The sequence below is a fragment of the Equus asinus genome, chromosome 17 (genome assembly GCF_041296235.1).
Source record: "Equus asinus isolate D_3611 breed Donkey chromosome 17, EquAss-T2T_v2, whole genome shotgun sequence".
Taxonomy (NCBI): Eukaryota; Metazoa; Chordata; class Mammalia; order Perissodactyla; family Equidae; genus Equus; species Equus asinus.
This window is the reverse complement of record NC_091806.1, coordinates 39,302,192-39,325,453: the sequence shown is the minus strand read 5'-3', so window position 1 is coordinate 39,325,453 and position 23,262 is coordinate 39,302,192. Positions and strand designations below refer to the sequence as shown.

At 45.0% G+C, this 23,262-nt stretch overlaps 1 protein-coding gene across 7 annotated transcripts; it reads left to right on the top strand.

The window, feature by feature from the left end:
- The first annotated feature begins 7 nt into the window (after positions 1-7).
- CPSF7 (cleavage and polyadenylation specific factor 7) lies at positions 8-21,983 on the top strand. Of its 7 annotated transcripts, none has more exons than XM_044750506.2 (10): positions 8-136; positions 761-869; positions 6,612-6,830; positions 7,669-7,772; positions 8,151-8,296; positions 11,181-11,595; positions 12,102-12,220; positions 14,415-14,583; positions 15,237-15,404; positions 19,986-21,983. In XM_044750506.2, exons 2-9 carry the CDS (start codon positions 816-818, stop codon positions 15,397-15,399), a joined length of 1,389 nt encoding a protein of 462 aa, XP_044606441.1. In that variant the 5' UTR covers positions 8-136; positions 761-815; the 3' UTR covers positions 15,400-15,404; positions 19,986-21,983. The 7 variants fall into 7 exon arrangements, with proteins under 7 accessions (XP_044606441.1, XP_044606438.1, XP_070344030.1 ...); XM_044750503.2 differs by having other exon boundaries at positions 8,151-8,323; XM_070487929.1 differs by having other exon boundaries at positions 12-136; positions 21,245-21,983.
- Positions 21,984-23,262: the final 1,279 nt, after the last annotated feature.

Here is a 23,262-nt window from a genome sequence, read left to right as displayed (position 1 = left end):
AAGATGTGGCCGTGCGTAGGGCGGAAGTGGCTGTGCGTGTGACGCCGGCGGCGGTGGGGGGCGGGACCTGGGGCCGAGAGCGGTTCGCGCGCTTCGGGCCTAGTCCGGACTCGCCGCCGCCGCCGCCATATTCCCGGTAACGGGGGCGCGCGGCCGGGGGCCGGCTGGGCCGGAAGAGGGCTCGGGGCCGGCGCGGAGGCGGGGAGGGGGTCGGTTGAGTTTGGGGCGGCCGGAGTCGGCGGGCGGGGGGAGGCGCGGGCCTTTGAGGGAGGGGGCCGAGGGCGCCGGGCCAGGTCTGTGGGGAGGGAGCGGGGCGGGCCTAGCCGGGGGCGAGGACTGGGCCCGGGTGGGGAGCGGGGGCGGCCGGAGCTCGGGGCCCCGCAGGGACTCTCGCGGGGCCGCCGTGCGGCCTGGGCAGGTGCGGCGGCTGGGGCTGCGGGCTCGGCCGCGGCCGTTCTTCGCAGCGCCGTCCGAGGGCCCCGAGGAGCCGAGGCCTGGACTTTCTCGGCGCGCCGCGGGCAGCTGCGGCGTAACTCGGCTCGGGCCCGAGGGTGATGGGCAGCGAGCCCCGCGAGCCCCGGCGGCCTGGGAGAGCGAGGGGCGGCGCGAGGCCGGGGGCGGGGCGGGGCGGAGCGGGTGGGGCCGAGCTTGGGCTGCCGGGATGCTGCGTCTCTGGAGACGGGAGGCTGGCCGCGATTGCCGTCCTCCCAGCCCGGGACCCTCATGCCTTCTAACGCTCACCTCTTTCTGGATACCGCAGTGGCATCTTTCTTATTTTGTCCCTTCTCCGGGCTCGCGATCTTCCTTCTGGAGCCATGTCAGAAGGAGTGGACTTGATTGACATATACGCGGACGAGGAGTTCAATCAGGTGAGGGGTCCTCGGGAGCCCTAGGATTTCCCTCCATCCGCCGAGGAATCGCTTCCAGCGGACTTGCAGTGGTTCCCAGCCACGCCAGTCCTTGAGGATCTCCTAGGCGTGAAGGCGCTTCTCTGGGCTCTAACATTTTCCCTCTAGCACAGACTTTCGAGACTTCTCACCGTTCCGCTTTATGTTCATTTCAGCCTCCAGGCTTCATTTGAGAGGCTTCTATTTAAGAACAAATAAAAATCAGGTTTAATAGAACGGTGAGTCAACCTGTGGAACTTGCTCCCCCAGGAGGCCACAATTCGACGTCAGTCTCCTTAAAGACTGACTCTTCTTAATCACAGTTGTGTTCGGTGTCGTGTTCGAGGACAGTGTTGATACCTGTTCCTTTGCTGTGCTCAGACCGCCACTGGAGAAGTGTGGTCCCCTCCTCCAGGAGGCAGCGCAAAGGCCCAGTATAAAAGATGCATTAACGTTTAATTTCAGCCCCGTTCAGATTGTTTTACGGCTCACTTCCTCCTGTAAGTTCCTTGAGTCCAGTCTTGGGAAGTCCATAGGCATTTTGGTCTAATAGATTTTATGGATGTTTCTGAGGTGAGGGTAAAGGTGTTGGACAAACCAGATAAAAAGCAGGTGTAGACCCACTCATACACCTAAGTTGGATTCATTGATGTTTTATGTTACAGCAAGGAACATTATACAGTGATTTCCCTTGAAACAGTAATCTCAGGTCCAGTTCAGTTCTGAGCTCTTGAGGTCAAATCTCAAAACTGTTCCAAAGTCACTGTTTAAAACTTACTAATATCCTGCGTGGATTGTTTTCGGCACCATTCTACTTGAGTAAGCTGGTTCTTCTCGTTGGTATCTGTCAGGGGGTGCACATGAGGGCCTGGTAAGAGCATAAAAAGACCAGGCTAGAGAAGGAGTGCCCTGGTTGGACCCTGAGTTTGATATGAGGCAACAGAAGAGGTCGATACGTGCCATTTTTTTCACTTGGCATAAGTTTACATAAAAAAAAGTGTTAAAAACTGTATTATACCTTTTTAACGTGGATATTTTAAAACACACACAAAAGTAGAATAGTATAATGACCTTGTATCCGTTACACAGCTTCACCAGTTATACTTTTTGACAGCCATTTTCCTGTATCTTTTCAGGTAAACAGGAGTCATCTACACGTGGGTGTTGATTGATTTAAATATGTGAAAAATTTTGTTTAGTTTCAAAGAAGCCAAATTTATTTATAGATGAAAAAGAAAGCTTTAGTATATTAATTTAGTTACAAACCATTGCTTTCCTGAGTTTTCCATATTATGCTGAATCAGACTTTTACTGCTTTTTACAAGGTAGGGGTTTTGTTTATTTTTTAATGTAAGATAGCAGAAAAAGAAGGCGGCTGCCTAGTTCTCTGTTATTAATGAAAAGCCTTTTTTTACCCCTTAGTTTCCTTTCTGTGGGTTGATAACAGTGCTGATTCACTTTGGGAAATGGGCAGAACAGAGGCCTTGACCACAAGTCTAGCCACATTTGGTCTGAGAAAATGAGATTTCATAATTTCTTAAGCAGTGTAACTTGTAGGTCACAGTTGAGACAGCAGGCCTTGTCCGGTGGTCACTGCTTTGTCAGGGTAGAAGTCATTGACCTCAACAGTTTGTTCTCTGGTCTCTAGTTGAAAAGGACTCTTTTTAATGGGTCTAAGATAGGTTTAAGATAGTGTGTGGAATCCAGTAGACATTTATACAAACAGACCATACTTAACACTTGGCAAGTTGAAGAAAGTGTAGATTTTGAACGTCTGGAAGGTTGGAGGGGATGCTTTTTTCCCCACAAATGAGTTGATTTTTGGCCAAGCTGGTTTTAATGTAATTTGGAGGCTGCCGGAGAAATGATAAAAACTGTCTGGTTAGGATTGTTAGAAGCAAGCTTAGACTGAAGGCAACCAGTATAGATTCTGTTTTTTAGAATGTTTTAAGAATGTTATTGATTGACCCCAAGCTGACTCATGCACAAGAACCCCACACATGTACTTTGCTCCGCAGGGAAAACGAACACAGTTCCTAGATGGGACGCTGTGATGCTGACTCCCTGATCGCTTAACACGTGTGCCGCAAAAGCGTCTTTAGCAGAGCTCCCTTCCTGCCATTATAGCGGGACTCTTGGAATTTACAGTCCCTCTCGGGCTGGGGAGAACTCTGGAAAAGTGACTGAGAGCGGCCGCTCGGCTGAGAGTTTTGTCTCTGTCGCTTGTGGTGAGACAGGTGCTTTGCACAGTATGCCCGGTTCTCTTCCTTACTTCCAACAAGTATTTACTGAGCTACTTCTGTTTGCTAGGCACTGTGTCGAGACTAGTGAGGGGAAAGGAAGGAAAAAATGGATTCCTCTGCTCAAAAGAGGTTCCATTCTCCGTGGTTGAGGGCAATGGACAGTGACAGGGAAGGAGGGTGTGTGAGGTGAGAACTGCAGGAATGGAAATTATAAAGCCCAAAACTTTGATCATTGGTTACAATGAAAAGAAACAATGATGTCAAATAGATTGCTTTGAGAAAACGAAATTCTAGGCTTTATTACTTCCCTCAGCTCTCAGGAAAAGGGGGCTGGAGGGTAGGAGCAGTAACCGTACAGGCAGGGAGGTTCTTATGTAAATTCAGAATCCTGCCAGTACTCTTGTTCACCAAGAAGCTTCGTGAGACAATCACAGTTCTTCCTACGCTGTTAAACACAAAATTCTTCCTGAGATACTCATTCGCTATTAAGTACATACTTCCTTTTGAATCTCTCTGGAATGAAATCGTCAACATCAATGCATGTAAAACGTTAGATTTTTCGCTTAGTTTGTAGAATTAGATTTTGTTTTAACCTAATCAGTCACTACATAAATCACTAGCCCATTTGGTTTTCTGAAAAACCTCACGTCCTTCTCTGTTTTTCTGTCTTCCAAGCAGGGCTAAAATGGATTGGTGTTGCTAGCAAATTTAAATCCAAACACAACTTGATACATTTGTTTCTTCAATAAAATCCTCAACAGAATCCTCCAGGGGCCTGCCCTGTACTTCAGAACAGTTCCCACTACCTTCTTTGAACTGAGGCTCTGTGTTCCAGAGAGACCATTTGAATCTTGTGACAATTTTGCCTTCATTGAATCTTTTGGAGTTTCTTAGAATTGTAAGATAATCCATGCACCAGGGTCTTCCAGGACTGAGTCTGTCGTGTTCTCTAAGGGACCCTGAAAGAGTAGATTGTTTGCCTGGCCTTACAGTATGGGGGATTTCCTGGTGATACTTTTGATTTCTGAGCTATCCAGATCTGCCTTTTACTTCACTACCCAATTATCAGTGGTAATTTTTGTATTATAACAGTTAGACACATATCTCTGAATCGCAAATACTACATGGAAGGAATCCCGATTTCGTTCCACTGACTATCTAAAATGGTATGTTTCTGTATTCCTTTTAAGTTCTATTTCAAAATCCTTGATGGATTAAAAACACCACCACCACCACCCTGGTGTGAAGTAGTGCTCGCTAAGGATTAGAGCATTGGAGAGGATCAAGTGGGTTCTAAGTCCTTTCTCTGCCTTGAACCACAAGGGCAAATCACCATACCTAGTATGGGCATAAATAAATAAGTGATTTGTCGAGAGTTGGGATTGTTTGAGCCATAAGGGCTGTGAAATATTTTACACACGATATTCGCCATGTTATTATCTCAGCTGTCTTCATCTTACTCAATTTATTGTCCACCCTGTGCTCTCCAGTGTTAGCGTCTCTCCCCATTTTTCACACACTCGCCCTTGTTTATGTGAGAGCCTTGTGTATAGGTTTGACTACCTAGGACAGCCTTGCTGTGCTTATTTGCCTTATTGATTCCTTTTCTTGTTAAGTTGCCTCTAAAAAGTTGCCTCTCTTTGCCATTCTCTTTCTGATACTTTTATAAGGTTTAAATGCCTTTCCTAGGAGATTTCTTAGAGTATTTGTAGTATTGAAGTTATTTACTTGCCTCAGGAAGTAGAATCCTGCCCTCTTCACCATCGGAGCAATCCAGTGGTACTATCTTGGTGTGCACGTGCTTCCACTGTACTTCAGGTCAACTGAGAATCTGAAAGATTGTTTCCAGAAGTTTGTGGCCATATGTAGGCGTAAGCATGAATTGTGTAGTGAGTCTCTCCTCTGCAGCCTCCCTTGAGAGTGTGCAGTTCTTGTGATGGACTTGAAGGGAGAAAGTTACTAGAGCTGCCTGTCCTGAGTTGCGTTAGAGGAAATGAGTCTCTCTTCAGGGAACTAGATAAAGTTACCGACCGTAGGTTCTTCCTTTATTCCCTTTTTAAGAAGACAAAAATGACATGAATGAACTGTAGTTTCCCTAAAACACTTTGAACTTCTCCCTTTCATTTTGGCAGCATCATCTTTAGCACTCATTGAATGTTTTAGAATGTCATCTGAAAAAATACTTGTCTGATCCTTAAAAAGACCTCTCTGAGATAATGACATTGGAACATCTGAAAGATTAGGTCCCTTGGTGATAGTTCTTGTGATTTAAGGATTTTTGATATATAGTGTTAGTCATTTTGGGCTGCTATAACAAAACACCAAAAACTGGGTGGCTTTTAAATAACAGAAATTTATTTCTCACAGTTGCAGAGTCTGGAAGGCAGAAATCAGGTTCGGAGTCTAGTGAGGGCCCTCTTCCTAGTTGCAAACTGCCAACTTCTTGTTGTAGCCTCACATGATGGGGACCGGAGCAGGCGAGCTAGGCTCCATCCGCAAAACCTCATCGAATCGTAATTACCTCCCACAGGACCCACCTCTTAATGCCATCACTGTGGGCAGTAGGGTTTCAACATAAGCATTTTATGGGGCCACAGACATTCAGTCCGTAACAGTGATATGTCACATAGGCAAAAGGTATATTTCACGCATCTTCCAGAATACATGTTCGTATTATAAATGCTTACTGTGACATAGCTTTTGATAGAAGTCGTTTCCTGTTTTCTGGTCCTTATATTTTAGAGAAGTTTCACTGTGTATCAATGAATGTCTCTGGTACGCTCAAAGATATCTCTTATAGAAACGTCATGGTAAGGTATTAGATCTGCATGTCATTTGAGAACTAGAACTTAGTGAGGAAAAATCCCCCAGAGTTAGTCCCTCGCCACCCTTTTTTTATGTTTCTTTGATGGTTATTAGAAAGATGGGATTGTGTTTTATGAGTTTTAGAGCTTCCCTAATTGTTTGTTTGAATTAAATAGTTTAAACCAGTAGCTCATTCTTTTTTGCATTTTGGCTCCACTTTAACATGCTTTTCCCCTGCTTTCTATTTCTAGATAAATGTACTTTCTTACTAAATAGAATAGTGTTTTGTGTAACTTGATTTTTGAAAATACCATAAGATGTTGAAAATACATTTTCATTAGTGTCTTAGAGTAGTCTTTAGAAGCTGACATCAGTGATAACTAGCAGATACATGTCTGTGTTTAGTTTGCTTCTTTAATCATGTACCTTTTGATTCTCATATGTGACTAAAGCTCGTGTGGTCTACTAACAGGGTCTTGGGGCAAAAACCTACATAAGCATATTGAAGTGAAATGGTTTCAAATCAGAAAGTTTTTATCTAGTTTCCTAGAATGGGACAAGGAAGTTTTGTACATTGTTTATAACATATTGGCAGATTCTAAGTAAACAAGCGTGAAGTAGAACGAACGAAATGAAAGGTTTTCAAACCCACCTTTGCCAACCTCTCATCTCCTAGGATCCAGAGTTCAACAATACAGATCAGATTGACCTGTATGATGACGTGTTGACAGCCACCTCCCAGCCCTCAGATGACAGAAGCAGCAGCACTGAGCCACCTCCTCCTGTTCGCCAGGAGCCGTCTCCCAAGCCCAATAACAAGACCCCTGCAATTCTGTACACCTACAGCGGCCTACGTAATAGGCGAGCTGCTGTCTATGTGGGCAGCTTCTCCTGGGTGAGCATGGGTAACCAAAAAGGCTTGTGGGTGGGCTGGAGGGAGAGCACTGGGAGGTGATGGCATTTTCAGAAACCACTGTTGCACTGTTTTGTGCTCTGATGGGGTTGGATTTCTTTTTCCTGGGATCAGGTTGGATTGATCTCTGAAAGAGAACTATCCTGAGGACGTACTGGTGCCGAAGAAAGCAATGATTAAGTGGGTAGTTGCTTTTTCTGCCATCTTGTTACTGCCCCTGACCCTGGGGCTTTATGTCTAGCAGGGTCATCTGTGGGATGAGATTTCAGAGTGAACACCTTGAACTCTTGGTGGTCATTAGATGGTCCTGTGATAGTGATGGGTGACAGGGATCAAAGACCCTGATAGCTCTAGTACACTCGGGGTAGGTGGTGATTGTTCTGCAAAAGTTACTGTGTGACATGTTTTTGGGCTGGTGGTGGGGGTGGTTTTTCCAAATTAGGAAATGTATATACTGAGGGGAAAGTTCCTGACAATGGTCAACTCTAGCCTATGAGATCTATCATTAAAAGCTGCTAGTAATCAGTGTTTGAACTAATGACCAGCCAGCCCAAATGGCAGTCAAAGTTAAAGTAGGTTTTAATTTTCTTAATCTCTAAAGATGAGGATCCGGGAGGGCGTGGGTGGTTTTGCAATTCTGTATGGGTCAGGACAATAAGAAAAGCCTGCACTAATTGAAATATTGATGGGCTTTCCGGTTTCCTGAGGGAGGTTGTGGTTGTGACTAGAATCCTAGGTTTGAGGGAAGGGTCTGGGACATTCTGGGTGGGGGGTTGTGTAGCTCTTGACATTTCTTCCTTTTCCATCTTGCCGGCCCCAGTGGACCACAGACCAGCAGCTGATCCAGGTTATTCGCTCTATAGGAGTCTATGATGTGGTGGAATTGAAATTCGCAGAGAATCGAGCAAATGGCCAGTCCAAAGGGTGAGGTCTGGATTTCAGAAGCCCCTTTTAGTTTGTAACCATTGGGATAACAGGTCTGCACTGTATTTTGGCCCTGGATTTTAATGCCTCCCACCCCTGGCCCAGTTTACTGCCTTGGTTTTGTCTTAGACTGGGGCCCTAGCTGCGATGGAGTAGAACATCCGTCCATTTAGGGGCAAAGAAGCTGATTTCTAATTCCAAATAAATAGGAAGATTATAGGCTGACGCCTTTTTGTTATTGATAGTTTTATGTGTGTGTTTACTATTAGCAAGATATCTTTTGCCTTACCAATTTTCACTAAAAGTGGAAGAGAATTTTTTTGTTCCTCTCTAGGTTGTCTAGTAGATCTCACTCACTTTTTACTTTTCTTCCTCAAGGTATGCTGAGGTGGTGGTAGCCTCTGAAAACTCTGTCCACAAATTGTTGGAACTCCTGCCAGGAAAAGTTCTTAATGGAGAAAAAGTGGACGTGAGGCCGGCCACCCGGCAGAATCTGTCACAGTTTGAGGCACAGGCTCGGAAACGTGAGTGCGTCCGAGTCCCAAGAGGGGGTACGTGGAGACCATCTGTATGAAGGGGGGAGTGTGGGTTTATTTTCTGTGGTGTGGGCTTGGCCGTCAAAGTGGAGGAGTTTGGGGGAGGGTGGGTGGTTATGGGTGGTGGCATGGTCAATAGGGGGGCTGAAAAATGAGGCTTGTGTACAAGAAAGAGCACTGTGCTGGGAGTCAGGTAGGTTCACTTATAGTTTGGTTCTACCACTAATTCATTGTGTGACCTTGGGCAAGTCACTTTACTATTTAGGGCCTGTTGCCCCAACTGAACTAAGTACATGATTTTTAAAATTCCCTTCAACTCTAAATTATGTTTCTATCTAAAAGATCAGTGTGTAGTGAATGGGATTAATTGTAAGACATGCTTCTCTGTAAATTGTCAAGAAGCAGCCACCCTACAATGTAAGTGAAGTATATAAAGATGGCTGTAATCTTGTCATAAACATCTGTTGGAGAGCTGCTCTGTAAGGAACGGACCAAAAGGAGTGCTGGAGAATAACAATTTAACAGCATTTCTTCAGCACTGTCCGGGGGAGACAGCGTCCTTTTGATTATCGGATATTTTAGTCTGCTTGTCAGGTATTTCCCATTAGTAAAGAAGGCTGCATCATACACCACCTTAGCTTGATGACAGTATCCTTTAAGTTCACCTTACTCCCTTTATTCTGACTGTACTCACCAAGCCACCTTCTGATACTAATTTGGTTTCCCAACTAGGCTCTCCTTCTGGGAAGAGAATGCGCTGACCAGCCGACACAAGTATTCCGGTCTGCTTGGCAGTTATATTTCTCGTTGTAAATTAATAAATTGGCATTCTGGTTTATGAATCAGTCTCTTGTGAGTTTGGTTAGCGGGACTCAGTCTCCTAGGGTCTGATTACCCCTGGGTGACGTGTTAAAATCGAGTTTCTGAACCTGCGAAACCTGAGGACCAGACCTTGGATTGTCCTGACCTCACAAGGTGCAGCCACCCTGCAAGGCCCTCCCAGAAGCAGCCAGCTGCCTCTACTTTTGTTTTACTGCAGAGGCGGGGGGGGGGGGGGGGGGGGGGGGGTGAGGGGGGGAGTTTCATCACCTATGTTCTGTTACTGCTTAGGTCCTGCTCTGAAAATGGTGCCTTGTATTGATTGGGTGGTCCACTGGGACCTTGTATTGGTTGATTGAAGGTGGAAATCTGGCTGCTTCTCTCTTGCTGAGGAACAGCTATTTTAACTAGATCGAGAGCCTAGATGGATGTGGTGTGAGCTCCCATTGCTCTGGCTTAAAAGGCACACACTTTTCTTCCTTGACAACTTGAATTTTGAAGTCCCTTCTGTTTCAGAGTCTTTCTACAGTTCAGCCCTCTTCTGATTTTCCTAAGATGCATAATTTTGTAGCCACATCGGGCGTAACATTCCTACCTCCCCTTGGCTGTTTACTCCATGGTGTTACCTTTCTTTGCTGACATGAGGGTGGTGACTGAGTGGTGTTTCTCTGCTCTGCCACATTGATAGAGTTGGGCTCTGTTAATTCTCTGAGTATAGCTGCTGGACTTCCTGTGCTTAAAAATGGTTGCTTCTCTTGGGACTTTTAGCCACAGATACAAAACAGAACCCTTGCAAATGTGGGAACAGTAGCTGAGACAGTGGCTAACTTTCAGAGGATCACACTTGCTAATACCTCTTTTTTCTTCAGTTTGAGAGAACTCAAGGAAAAAGCAAGTTGCCATGTGTTTGAGACGTGAAAATTAAGACAGTGCTATGATAGGCACTGGTGATGTATACTACAATAGAGAAACCAAGGTGGTTGCCAGGGTGATGAATTTCACCTTATGCTTTAATCAGGAATTGAGGTTTACTAACAACTTTTAGTTTCACAAGCACTTGTCTGCATCTTTCTACCTCCAAGACTCCCAAGGCCATGTGATCATGCTCTTCTGTTGGATTCTACATTAACTAGGCTTAGAGTAGACTGTCCAATTGGAGAGAGGGAACAAGTTTAACCAAGTAACTTGACAATGACAGAGCCATGTTTCCAGCTGTATACAAGCCTGTTTTGAGCCCCTATTGTGCACAACACACAGCATTGTGCAGCGATGATGTTCCTGGTAGGCTGCCCTGTGGAGCAGAGGGTTTAGGCCTTGAAATGTAGTAGGAATTCCCCAGATTTGAGGCATGTTTTGTACCAAGCTTTTGCTAGGAGTCCCTGCTGTCAGCTGTGTGCCATCTGCTCATTCTGTGGCAGATCTTTTCTTGGCTTATCTTCCATTTTTTTTTCTCTTTACCTCTCACTTAACCTCCAACCTGCTACTCTTTGTTGTGTCTTCCCCATCGAAGTTACTAGTTTTGTTATGTGGGTGGAGGAAATGTCATCCATCCCTTCTCCTCCCCTAGATTCCCTGGCCAAAGCACCATGGCAAAGAGGAAATTTCAAATGCGCAGCAGGAGAGAGAAAGTCAGCTAGTACTAGTCTAAGGAGAGAGGCCTTGAACTCTTACCAGGGGACGTGGGGTTTCACATCAGCTTGAATCCAGCTGAGCAGTAATGAATCAGCACTCATTTCCTTATGGGTTATTAGCATCTTTCTGCGTAGAAAACAAATCTAAAGGTAAATTAAATGTGCAGCACTGAGAGTTCTGGATAAAGAGTGTTCTTTGACATACAGAATTTAGGGTAGTACTGCTTTTTGGGTTTATGTCTTAACTGAATTGCCTCTGACCTTTTCCTCTGAGGCCAAAGAAGAGGCAGCAGATGATTTTACCTTCTTTCTCAGCCTCCTCAGTCACCTCAGTACGGTGTCAGATGACTTGCTGAAGGATGAGCTAGTCCCGTGGGTATGTCTAAAGCCTGGGCAGTAATTAGTTCTGTTTTACTTCATAGGAATACCTCCACGGGCCCACTCCCGAGATTCTAGTGACTCTGCTGATGGACGGGCCACACCCTCTGAGAACCTTGTACCCTCATCTGCCCGGGTGGATAAGCCCCCCAGTGTGCTGCCCTACTTCAATCGCCCTCCTTCAGCCCTTCCCCTGATGGGTCTGCCCCCACCCCCTATTCCACCCCCACCACCTCTCTCCTCAAGCTTTGGGGTCCCTCCTCCTCCTCCTGGCATCCACTACCAGCATCTCATGCCCCCTCCTCCTCGATTACCTCCTCATCTGGCTGTACCTCCCCCTGGGGCCATCCCACCTGCCCTTCACCTCAATCCAGCCTTCTTCCCCCCACCAAATGCTACAGTGGGGCCTCCACCAGATACTTACATGAAGGCCTCTGCACCCTATAACCACCATGGCAGGTAAGGACTATCTTGTTCCTTTCAGATCTGAGCCAGGTATAGTAGGGTAGACAGTGTGTTAAGCGTCTTGTTCTCCCTGAGGAAGTGAGTGAGTGCTGAATTCTTGTGTTTTCCCTTGTGGAAGCTGTTGTCATAGTGTTGAGTCTTGGGAAATAGTTAACTATCTATTAGATATTGTTTTTATTTGATGTTGTGTTTGCATCTTAACCTTTTGACCCAAACCATGTCCTTCATATCCCTCTTTAAGGAGCTTGGTTAAATTGAGTGCAGTAGGTAGCTAAGAATGGTATGAATGTCTAGCACTATTGGGTCATGCCAAAATTACAAAAGTATATGACATAAATCCTGTCCTTAAAGAGAACATGAACAGATAAAACATCCAGACAGACTGAGAACCATTTAAGACATTATACAGGAAAGTGTAATTCAATAACATAGTAGTATAGACTATGGTAAAGATAATAAGGGGTGTGAGCAATCAGGAATGGTTATTATTTCTGTGGCAGCCGAGATTCGGGCCCTCCGCCCTCTACAGTGAGTGAAGCAGAATTTGAAGAGATCATGAAGCGAAACAGAGCAATTTCCAGCAGTGCCATTTCCAAAGCCGTATCTGGAGCCAGTGCAGGTAACTCACCCTTATCTTTAGTTTTGTCATTTCCATTGGCAAGAAGTTCAATAAGATAAAGTTGGAGCACTGTTAGATTCTCAACAGTGGCACATTTTGAAAAGCTATATATAACTTGATAGCTCGGCTGTTGGGAAGCTCCAGTGGTGTTATTTGCTTAGCCTGTGTCTAGACCTGCCCCATGAAAACCAACTTGGTGCCTAGAATATAAAGAACCATCTCACTGTGGTATTTCTCATAGAAGGAAATTCCTGCCTGGTGGAGATCTTGATGTCAGTGGTTGATCAGTGGGTCTAGTGTCTATGTAGTGGCTCCAACGCCAAGTGTAGACCCTGGGTTTTGAGGACTGATGCCTCAACTAGATGATTGCTTTTATATGGAATTTGATTACATTTAGGGGTCTGGGCAGAGCTGGTGACTTCCATATAGCCTATCCTAGAAAGAGGCAAGTCTATTGGGTGTCATCTTAAGGCATAATATGCCCTTACAGCTAGCTTTTGCCCTGCTGTCAGTATTAAGTGGGCAGAACCACAAGCTGTGACTCTGAGAGCCCTGGGCATAGAATCTTTGGTTTCTAAGCGGGTATAGGAAGTTTCAGGGTTCTGGTCCAAGTTCCATATTATGACATTAGGCATACTCCCTTCCTTCCTGTGAGTTTCCCACATGAATGTCAATGTAGACTGTCAGATATCCTAAGAAATAAGTTCATCCTAAATACTATCATCTGCTTTCCTTAATTTCTCATCTTTGGCTGAAAAATTTGAATCCACAGAGTAAATTAAAGACAGGAAGTGTATACATTCTCTTTCTTTTTTTTCCCATCAGTAAACCTTCATTGACATCTGAGTAAATCTTTTTAAATTACAGAGTAATCTATGCTCATTGTAAGAAGTCAAATATAAGAGGAGTATAAAGGAAATAATTATTGTTCTTCTCCACCAATTCCTTCACACTGAGATGGTCAATAACAATCTCTATCTCCCTCCCTTTCTATTGTTCTCATTCCAGTCATTCAAACTACAAATATTTATTGAATGCCTACAAAATAGGCAAAAATTTCCTACCCTGGTAGAGCTGACATCCTGATGTTCCTGGACCTCCACAGAATCACAGTTCCTCCACAGTTTCTATTCTATTCTCACTGCCTTGCACAGAGGAAGCTGCCAGTCCTCATCACTGGACCCCTGTCTCGTTTCATGCTTTGCTCACATTATCTTCTGTCCTTATTGCTCTTTACTTAGCTTGGAAAAGCATTGTGCAGGTGTCCATCCCGTGACCAGTGTCCTTGAGCCCAGGCATTGCTCAAATTTGGGGATGAAGGTACTGGTTCTTGATGAGAGCATAATTAAAATGTGTGTGTACATACACATTACATACACATTTTAGATATATATGTACACATCTGATTATAGATTTAAAATGATCAGAGAAATATGCAATGTTAATAAATGAAAGTCCTCTATATGAGGACTGCCACCAAGACCACCTTTTAAAATTTAGTGTCCATCCTCCAGATTTTTTTGTGTGTGTAGCTATATATATATATAATTTTGATTGTTTTTACAACAATGGAATACTGTTTTGCAGCTTTTTTTAAATTAATATATTCTGGACATCTCATACCAGTGTATAATAATACCTAACATTTATTGAGCCCTTACTATGTGCTTGGCACTGTGCTCAGCGCTTTACATGGATTACTTTGTCTATACACAGATTTCCCTCACGCTTTTTAACAACTGTGTAGTAGTCTGTAGAACCAGTATTCCGTAATTTACATAGCCAGACCCTATTGAAGGAACTTTCAGTTGTTTCTAATTCTTTAATACAACAAACAATGCTGAAACAAACGTTATTAAACATACATATTCATGAACAGAAGTAGACAATTTTTAGCATTGCTGGGTCAAAAAGTATGCACATTGTTTATTTTAATGGGTCTTATGAAATAGCCCTCAGACAATGGTGTGCCAGTTTATCCATCTGCAAGCATTATCTGAGAACATCTGTCTGATTCCAGACCATTGGAATATAGGTGCCATTCAGTTTTATACCTGCCACTTCTGCCTCATCCATTTTACCATGGTTCTGTGGGTTAGCTACTCTTGGTTTGTGTCCACCTCAGTTCTCCTTTTGGTCCAGTTAGTTTACTGTCTCTGCTCATCCTTGGCCTTTCCCATCCATCCCCTGTCAGGGGATTACAGTGACGCGATTGAGACGCTGCTCACAGCCATTGCTGTTATCAAACAGTCCCGGGTCGCCAATGATGAGCGTTGCCGTGTCCTCATCTCCTCTCTTAAGGACTGTCTTCATGGCATTGAAGCCAAGTCCTACAGTGTGGGTGCCAGCGGGAGCTCGTCCAGGTGAGTTGATGATTGCTTCAGTGGCCTACCAGCCCTGAGCAGCACTCTTCCAAGGATTGGCAGGGGGAGGAAAGGAGCCCAGGGTATCTAGCAAGGACCTGGCTGAAACAGCAGACCTAGCCCTCATGTCTTTAAGGAGAAGACATTAATCAAACATTTCCATTAAGAAATGTTGGAATGTTTGGAATCTGTTGGGTTGAGGCAGGGGGCTTATTCGGGAAAGAAGACAGATTGGTGTAGTTACGAACATGTGCTTTGGAGCCATACATGCTTGGATTTGAATCCCAGTTCTCCTAACTACCTGTGTGACCTTGAGGATGGAAGTTACTCAGCTTTCTAAGCCTCATTTTTCTCATTTTTAAATAAGGGACAATAACAGTACTTATCTCACAGACCTGTTGTAAAGATTAGGTGAGCTAATGCATGTAAAGCTCTTAGCACTGTGCCTGATACACTAGTAAGATCTCAACAAACATAACTGTCATGATTTCCCCATAAAAGACTAGTCCTCAAAGAGCTAACGTCCTCAGACAGTAGGCCCATGACAGTAATAGAAGGATGGTTTATACAAATACTAGAAGACTCCAAAACACAACACTCTTGGAAAGAACGTGGTAGGCCCTCTCAGTGAGGCTGAAGGATCTTTCTAATAGGAAAAGACATCGGTCCCGCGAGAGGTCACCTAGCCGGTCCCGGGAGAGCAGCAGGAGGCACCGGGACCTGCTTCATAACGAAGATCGGCATGATGATTATTTCCCAGAAAGGAACCGAGAGCACGAGAGACACCGGGATAGAGAACGGGACCGGCACCACTGAGCAAGGTGGGCCAAAGCCCCATTCCTGGCTGGCAGATGATCTTTTATGAAAGAAAAACTATTGATAGTGAAGATTTCTCTCTCTCTTCTCTAAAGCAAATAAAGGGAATAGGAGGACTTTTGATTTAGGTAACTGAAAATTCAGGAGGGCAGATTTCCTGTCTGTTTGTGAGGCATCTCGCCCTGAGGTGGACCTGAGATTAGGCTATTTTTGTTTCTTGTCTGCCTTACCCTAGTACCTGAGCGAGCGTGGCATAATGGCTAAGAGCACAGAGTCTGCAGGCAGATGCCAGAGTGTTTCCCAACTCCTCCCGCCATAGTACTTTCTCTTCCTCAGTTTCCTCGTTTGTCAATGAAGCTAATAAAAGAACTATCTCATTGGATCGTTGAGTAGTCAGTGATAGAATCCATATGCAGCATTTAGCATTCACTGTACCTGTCACATAGGAAGTTCTCAATAAATGATAGTCATTGTTATCATTGTTATGTTTTAACCCTACCAAACTTTCAAGTAAAAAATCTGGGAAATTGACCAAGACAGAAGTAAGACCATTGCCTACTTGTTAGTTTTCAAGGTGCAAGATCAATGATTTTAAGAATTAATATCGGGGCCGGCTCCGTGGCTGAGTGGTTAAGTTCGCGCACTCCACTGCAGCGGCCCGGGGTTCGGATCCTGGGTGCGGACATGGCACCGCTCGTCAGGCCACGTTGAGGCAGCGTCCCACATCCCACAACTAGAAGGACCTGCAACTAAAATGTACAACTGTGTACAAGGGGGGTTTGGGGAGATGAAGCAGAAAAAAAAAAAAGGAAGATTGGCAACAGTTGTTAGCCCAGGTGCCAATCTAAAAATAAAAAATGAATATCTATTAAAAAGGTTTTGAAAATCAGAATACTTTAGTCAGGAGAATGCTGATCTTAAAAAAATTGTCTTTAATAGCTTTCGAGACTGTGGAGGATACTTCAGTGGAGGGATCTGTTTGTTTTGGGAAAAGACTAATTGAAGTTTGTTTTGTTTTTTAAACAAAACAAAAGCAGGAGAGTTGGGTGGGGGAGACCATGTTTACTCGGGTAATTGAAGAGTTAGGCTTGGCTGCATCTAGGAGCTGTTTTCATTCTCAGACAGGCTCCAGGTTTATATCCCACCAGCTTGGCAATCTCAACTGAAAGAAAGCTTCCAGCAAACACCGTTCTAGTTTATAAGCAAGCAAGAGCAGTCGTTGACTCTGTTTGTGTGGAGAGCTTTAGTCTCCACTCTGGGTAGGGTGGGCCGTTCGTGGCTCCTGAAGGCTCTTGCGTGACCCAGGTGACTCTAGGGTCTCTTCTCAATCTTGTGGTTTCACCTCAAGTGCATTATGATGTCCTTGGTTTTGCCAGTTTGACTGGTCTGAAGTAATGACACGTGAGAAAAAGAGTGAGGAGTAGGAATAGTTGTGTTGGTGTCTGTAGGGTGGAGAGATGGATGGCCATCTTTAGAGAGGAAGAAGGGGAAGCAATCCCCCCCCGCCTGTGAGTCCTGTAGTTCATGAGCGGGGCCTGGACTGGAAGCAGCTGGAAAGCCGCAGTATTTTGCCTAGTGACAGCCTACTAACATACAGGAAAGGAGTCTCGTTATGTGTGGTGCTGCCCTCGACTTTGCTGTTTGGCCTTAGCTGCCATTAACTTAAAAGCAGAGTTATAGCTAGGAATTCTTTTTGTCTTCTTCGATAGGAGTCAGATAAATGAGAAAATGAAAAGTTACTAATATTCTTTACCTGCCTCCTTTCTCTGTTCTTGAACCACTCCTTCATTCCAGTCTTAAGAGTGCTTGTCATCATCGAAATCTAGGATACTCCACATGAAATCACCAGTTAGGCTGTGGATTCTAGATACTGCTTTCTAGATTTTGCAACTGGTTGAGTTTTGGGAAGTGCCCACCTGTCCTCTAGAAAAGCAGGCTCTAGGGGAGGTGGAGCCCACCAGTAGCTCTGGCCTGATTCACTCTCAGGGAGTAGGCAGGAGGGCGGGCATTGGAGTAGGTCTTTGATCCCGTCTCCTCCCTTTGTAGCAGTAGTAGCATTTCCCTTCTCTTGTTTGAGCCAGCATGCATGGTTGCTAGTGCTGTTTATAGGGCCAGTACCATCACCCTCCCCCAGTCCTGCAGCCTATGCTATGTGTCCTTTGGAGCCAAGGAGGATAAGAATGACCAGGGAAGTGTTACTTGGTCCATGCAGAGCATGAATTATAGTCTCTGGGGCTGCATTTAGTTTAGTACTTAGAACATGTAACTGCATGTCACCATTCCTGGTGGCTTTGCTCCTAATAGCCTTTTGACAAAGAAATTGTGAAATCCACTGATCATTAGTACCTTGGGGATTGAACATCTGAACCTGAGACTTTAGTTATCAGTGTGCTTCATGTCTTTCACTGTGAAATGGGACTGTTTCTTCCATTCTGAGGATGATTCAATTTGCATAACTGAAAAATCCTGTAACCCAGTAGTACCCAGAAAGCAGTCATTTGGCTGGTGCGGGTCTGTGACAAGATGAGGAAAATGAAGTCTGAGGGAGATTTTCCAATTCCCCGTTTTTCCTCATCACCCCTTAAATGTGTTGGTTATTCCATCCAAATAATTACTCCAAAAGAACTGAATCAGACAGCCAAAAAACGCCAGTTTCTCACATTCTCATCCTGTGGGCTCTTAATTCCACCTACAGTTACCAAGTTGTGACTTAGGAGATTTCATGTTGGGGAGATGGCGCATGGGCCTCATTTATCTTGAGAACTTTGCAAGCTCTACATACAACACCTTTGAGTTAGAAAATAATAGTATTTATATCGTATGGACAAGTGTTCCCTGAGAGCAAAAAGTGTGTCCCTTCAGCAATAGAACAGCACCCTTTTTTGCCCATCCTTCCACAGGATGGACACCACCTCTGGGGCCTGAAGTCTGATTGGCCCACTTTGACTTCTGTCTGCATTCAAACATTACCACCAAAATGTGGCATAACCTCTCAGAATTGGGTGCTTACTTCTCCTGAGGCACTGGTTATCCTCTGCGTCTTGTTGTGTATGGACAGCTCCCAAATTACAGCTCTTTTGGGGAATATGTTTGTACTTTGGAGTTTGAGGATGTTCTTGGGTAACCTGTGGCTTCGACTTTTTGTAGTTCTCGGCTTATGTCTTTGTTATTTTAGGACATTATCCTACTTGAAATATGGTCATTCTCACCTCGTTCCTATCCTCCAGGTCCAGTGAAAACTGAGCATTCTGTTCAATTTTGATCCAGTGCAAAGATTCGGAAACCCAACTGGTATGAAATTGAGAAGGCACTGAGGGCTTCCGTTTTCCCTTATAGAAAATGAGACAAACACCTGCCGGCATAGGTGTTTAGAGAAACGGGAATGCAGAGGCCATAACAGATTCTGAGGATCCCAAGCTGAAATAGTGTCAATTCAAAGTGTAGAAGGACTAGGCAGCTTATGGATGTGTTTTCCTTGGATAGCTCCTCCGGGTTACAGAAGTGCGTGCATAAAGGGTGAGCATTTGTGTGTAAGCTGTGTTGCCAGTTTGGGCATTAGTTGAAACCTTAAGCCTGAATTTAATCTCCCTTCTCCCTTTTAACTATTAATTCTATTTTATATGGTTGGATTGACCATGCCACCTCCTGCAGATTGATATTGCAACATTGGAACAAGGGTTGAGTGTACTAGGGACCTTAAGTTTGGTAGAGAGGTGACAAGTGTCTTACTGTTTGGCAGAAGTTCTTAACGTCACCTTTAGTTTCTTGGATGGCGATTACTGATGTTTATTTCCGTGCTCTGCTTTCTCTTCTGGCCTGGCCAGAGCACTCTTGCTTGGTGTTAGTATGCTTCCTGGTCACTCACCCACAGCTGTCGTCGGGGGAAAGACTTAAAATCTCTTGAGTTTTTAGTACAGCTTAGAACTTCTCTGGCTCCTTGCGTGTGTGCACACACATGTACTCATAAGGACTATTTGGAATCTGTTTTAACCAGGGCTGCTTTAAAAGAAAAAAAGTTTAGGAGTTTCCTGTGTAAGTACATGCTCCCTCGTAGGACCTCTTTGGTGTTTGGGGGGTTAATGGATTTGGCTATGTCCACACTTGGTTTCTTACCATTGTACCTCCCATTTCCAGATTTTTTTCCCCTCCCCTTAAGGTAAGCTATGACTTGCTTAGAATAGATTTTTCTGAAATAGTATTTAAATTCACCATGTTCCCTTATAGCAACTTTTCTTGAAATGTTCTAGTTTTCATACTTTTCCAGCCAAAGTCTCCTTTTCAATCAAACCTCATTTCATTGTCTGTTTACCCCCCTAACCTTAAAGTAAGATATTACAGCTTTTTTCTCGCTACCCATTGTAGCTTCTCCCCCAACCATTCCCTCACTACTCACAGTGTCAGACACTCCCAAACAACCCTGCTTTCTTTCTTTTACTTTCTCAGGCTTGCATTCTCTCTGTCTTTGTCCCCTACTTCATATGTTACAACTTTAGAAAATGCCAGTGTAATTCATATAAGCCCCTGTTAGTCAGAAAGTAACCTCTAACTTGTGTTTTCTTTCTTCTCTTCTGATGTTCTCATTGCAGGGGTCTGGTTGGAAGCAAATGTTTTTTTAATGGACTTGCATCTCCTCACCTTGATCAGGACTAAAGGACGGAGGCCGCTCCACCCCTTCCCCTTCCTCCAAACCCCTAATGCCCTCCAGACACCCAGGGAATACCCTCTGCCCTACAGGATTGAAGATTGCCTGGCATCCCTCCCAATCCCACACCTCCTGTTTGCCAGGGGAAGGAACCTAAAGACTTCGTGTGGTTGGGAGGGGTGGCAGACAGGAAGTAAACATGTCCAGGCCCCTGGTCTCCATAGAGAATGGTGCTTTGTCCAAGGAAACGAATGAGTTTCTGATTCTCCAGGAGCAGTACAGTGGTGAGGTTGATGGGAAGACTTCCTTCCCAAAGAAAATGGGTCCTCCATGCGGGATCTAGGAGAGTGACTGGGTGTGCCAAAATACGCCCAGGGTCCTGCCCTCAGCACTAGGTTCATTGGGGCCAAGAGGGTCCAAACCCCTTGCTAACATACCACTTCTTTGTTTAACCCCTGTACCTTCCCAGCCCTTGGAGGAGGGACCATGAGAACAGAAATTACCTTCTGAAAAGCTTCTCCTGTTCTTGCTTTTCCCTCTTACATATTGACGGTTTGTTTCCCTGACCTCCTAGAGGGCTGAACCCTCCCAACTCCCTGCTGCCCAGCCTCCTTAGTGGACTTCCCCTCCTAAGCAGAGAAGGCCCATGAGCTTGCTTTCTGCTGGGGAGCCTGGCAGAGCCAGTTACCACCCTCTGCTGCTTCGCGCTTGGTTGCCTCTTGCAATAACCAGCTCTGCTAGGTGTTCCCTTTGCCTGGGGCTTTTCCATTTCACACGTGGAGCCCTTCCCCCAAGGCTGCTTCCTTGTTTTAGAGGAAGGTACTGCCATTGGGAGATGGGGACATCGGACCTCAGCAGTGAAGAACCCTTGAGAAGTACCAGGAGGAGTGGGGAAGGAGGCAAGTTGAGCAGGATATGGCCTACTTCCATAGGCCTTTCTTTTTTCAGGTTTGATGTGAGCATGGGCTTGCATCCCCCAGGTACATACTTTTACTTATTGTGGGATAACCTGGCACTAGTAGGCAGGTAAAGTCACAAATTTGGTGTCTTTCCACCTTTTGACTGTTGATTTACTAGCTCCCCTCGCTGGCCTGGAGGTGCTTCCTGCCTCTGATAAGGAGCAAGGAAGAAGTGGAGCCTGACTTGAATGAGCTCAGCTCAGAGTTCTAAGGACCACCACTCTGGGGGCCATTTTCTTCACAGGCAAATGGAATTGCTTTTCCCATAACATCCAAATTGTGATGTGGTTGCTGCTGAAGGAAGAAGCAGCAACAGGGTCCTGCAGTACCCACGGGGCGATGGATGCTACTTCTACATGCATCTACAGGGCACGTGACATCTAACGTGAGAAGAGACGTGGCATGTGAGATGAGACTTGGCATGTGAGATGTAGGGTCACAGGAGACCCTTATGGCTCAGAGGGGAGAGACTGAGTTGGACTGAACCCTTCCTCTGTTCCCTGCACGTTTCTGACATGGCCCTCAGTCACTGAGGGGGGTCCCCCAGGGTTGGAGAGGCACATTCCCTTGGGACAGAGGCTACAAGTTTGTGGCTTTTTTCCCCTGTCCCCCAACCCCATCCCCACCTCCACGTCAGAACACGGCACCTTGCCCAGCCGGCCAAGTGTTAAGTGATGTGCTTATCCTCGAGAGCAGCTCCGGGTGTCTTTTTAAAACGTAGAGAAAACCAAGTAAGGCGACAGTTTAAGGAAAAAAGATACATAGAATACCAGAAAAGCTGTTTACCCGGAGAATTTTTTTTCTCCCCATTTTTGTTTCTACTCAATGACACAATTTTTAGTTTTATTTCCTGATAGCAAAAGGAAAAATAAAACCCCAGCCCTCAAAAAGGCCAAGGCCCCGTCCCCCTGTTGTCGGTGATTTGTTTGTCTTTCTGATAGGTTGAAAATTGTGTAATAAACTTGATGACGCTGTCAATCTTTTATACTGCATTGTATTTTTTTCCTTTTGTAACAAAATATTTTTAAATAATAAATGGGGTGTGAGCTGTTTTATGGATTCTGCATTGAATAGATTTGTTGAGGTGTCTGGGGCCTGGGCACGGCCTGATGTAGAGGCTGTGGGGTGGCAGAGAAGCCTGCGTTCTTAGCTGGAACTGCATGTTGGGCATGTAGTTGCCTGTAGCACATCTCCTAGGAGACTTCCACGCACACCTCTGGAGGTGCCCCTTGAGGTTTAGCTTTTTTCCTTAGTCATCGAAATAGCCCAGTTAAAGGAAAATTCCAAGTCGTCCTTTACCGTTCAAGACTCCTAAGATTTATTCTGAGAATCAGTGTCCTACCTTGTACGGTTCAGCTCTGATGTCATCAAGTTCACAAAGGGAAGAATCCTGTGCTAGGAGTTAGAAGATACGCTTGCCCTCAAGTTCACAAAGGGAAGAATCCTGTGCTAGGAGTTAGAAGATACGCTTGCCCGTGCCTGCTTCCACCATCTAGATGTCTAACCATGGGCAAGCAGCGCAACCTCAGTCTCTCATCTGTAAGATGAAAATGATAGCAGTTCTGCCTTCCACACAGGGATGTTTTAAGAATCAGAGATAACTAACCTAAAGCTTCTGGCTTTTTCAGAAGTCAGGTGAACAAGAAGAGAGTTAATGGTAAAACAACGAACCAGAGAGCAGATGTTATATAATGTGTATTGGCCCACTAAAGGCAAGGTCAGTGTAAAAACCCCCTTTAGTAGAAGAGAAGTTCCCAGAGGGTCTATGACAATGTGAAACTTGAAAGAAGTAGTTGGCATGCCTCTCAGAATTTAAACAGTATTCTCAAGTTGAGTTCCACACTCACCTGCATCTCAGGTATGTGCCCTCTGCTAAAATGCCTGTTCCTGTGCTGCCTCAATCTCTATATAAAGTCTAGAAATCTCCTTTTTATGCCGCAGGTGACCTTCATGTAAACTCAAGTGTAAGAACTGCTAGTTTAGAGAAGTAAATACAGTCTTCATCTAGGAGCTACCATGGTGGGACGGAAAGGGAATGACCTTTGAGTCACTTCTAGGTTCAAATCCCAACTCTTAGTATTTAAGCTGAATGTCCTTGGACCCATGAGTCGATTAACATGGAGCTGATTTCCTTCCGCCTCATAGGACCATTGTATGGATTAAATATTCCCTCCCAGGCACTGGGTGAATATTAGTCCCCTACAAGTTTCTGCCATGGTATAAAGCCAGAAACCTGAATCTGTGTGTGCTAAGTGCTTCCTG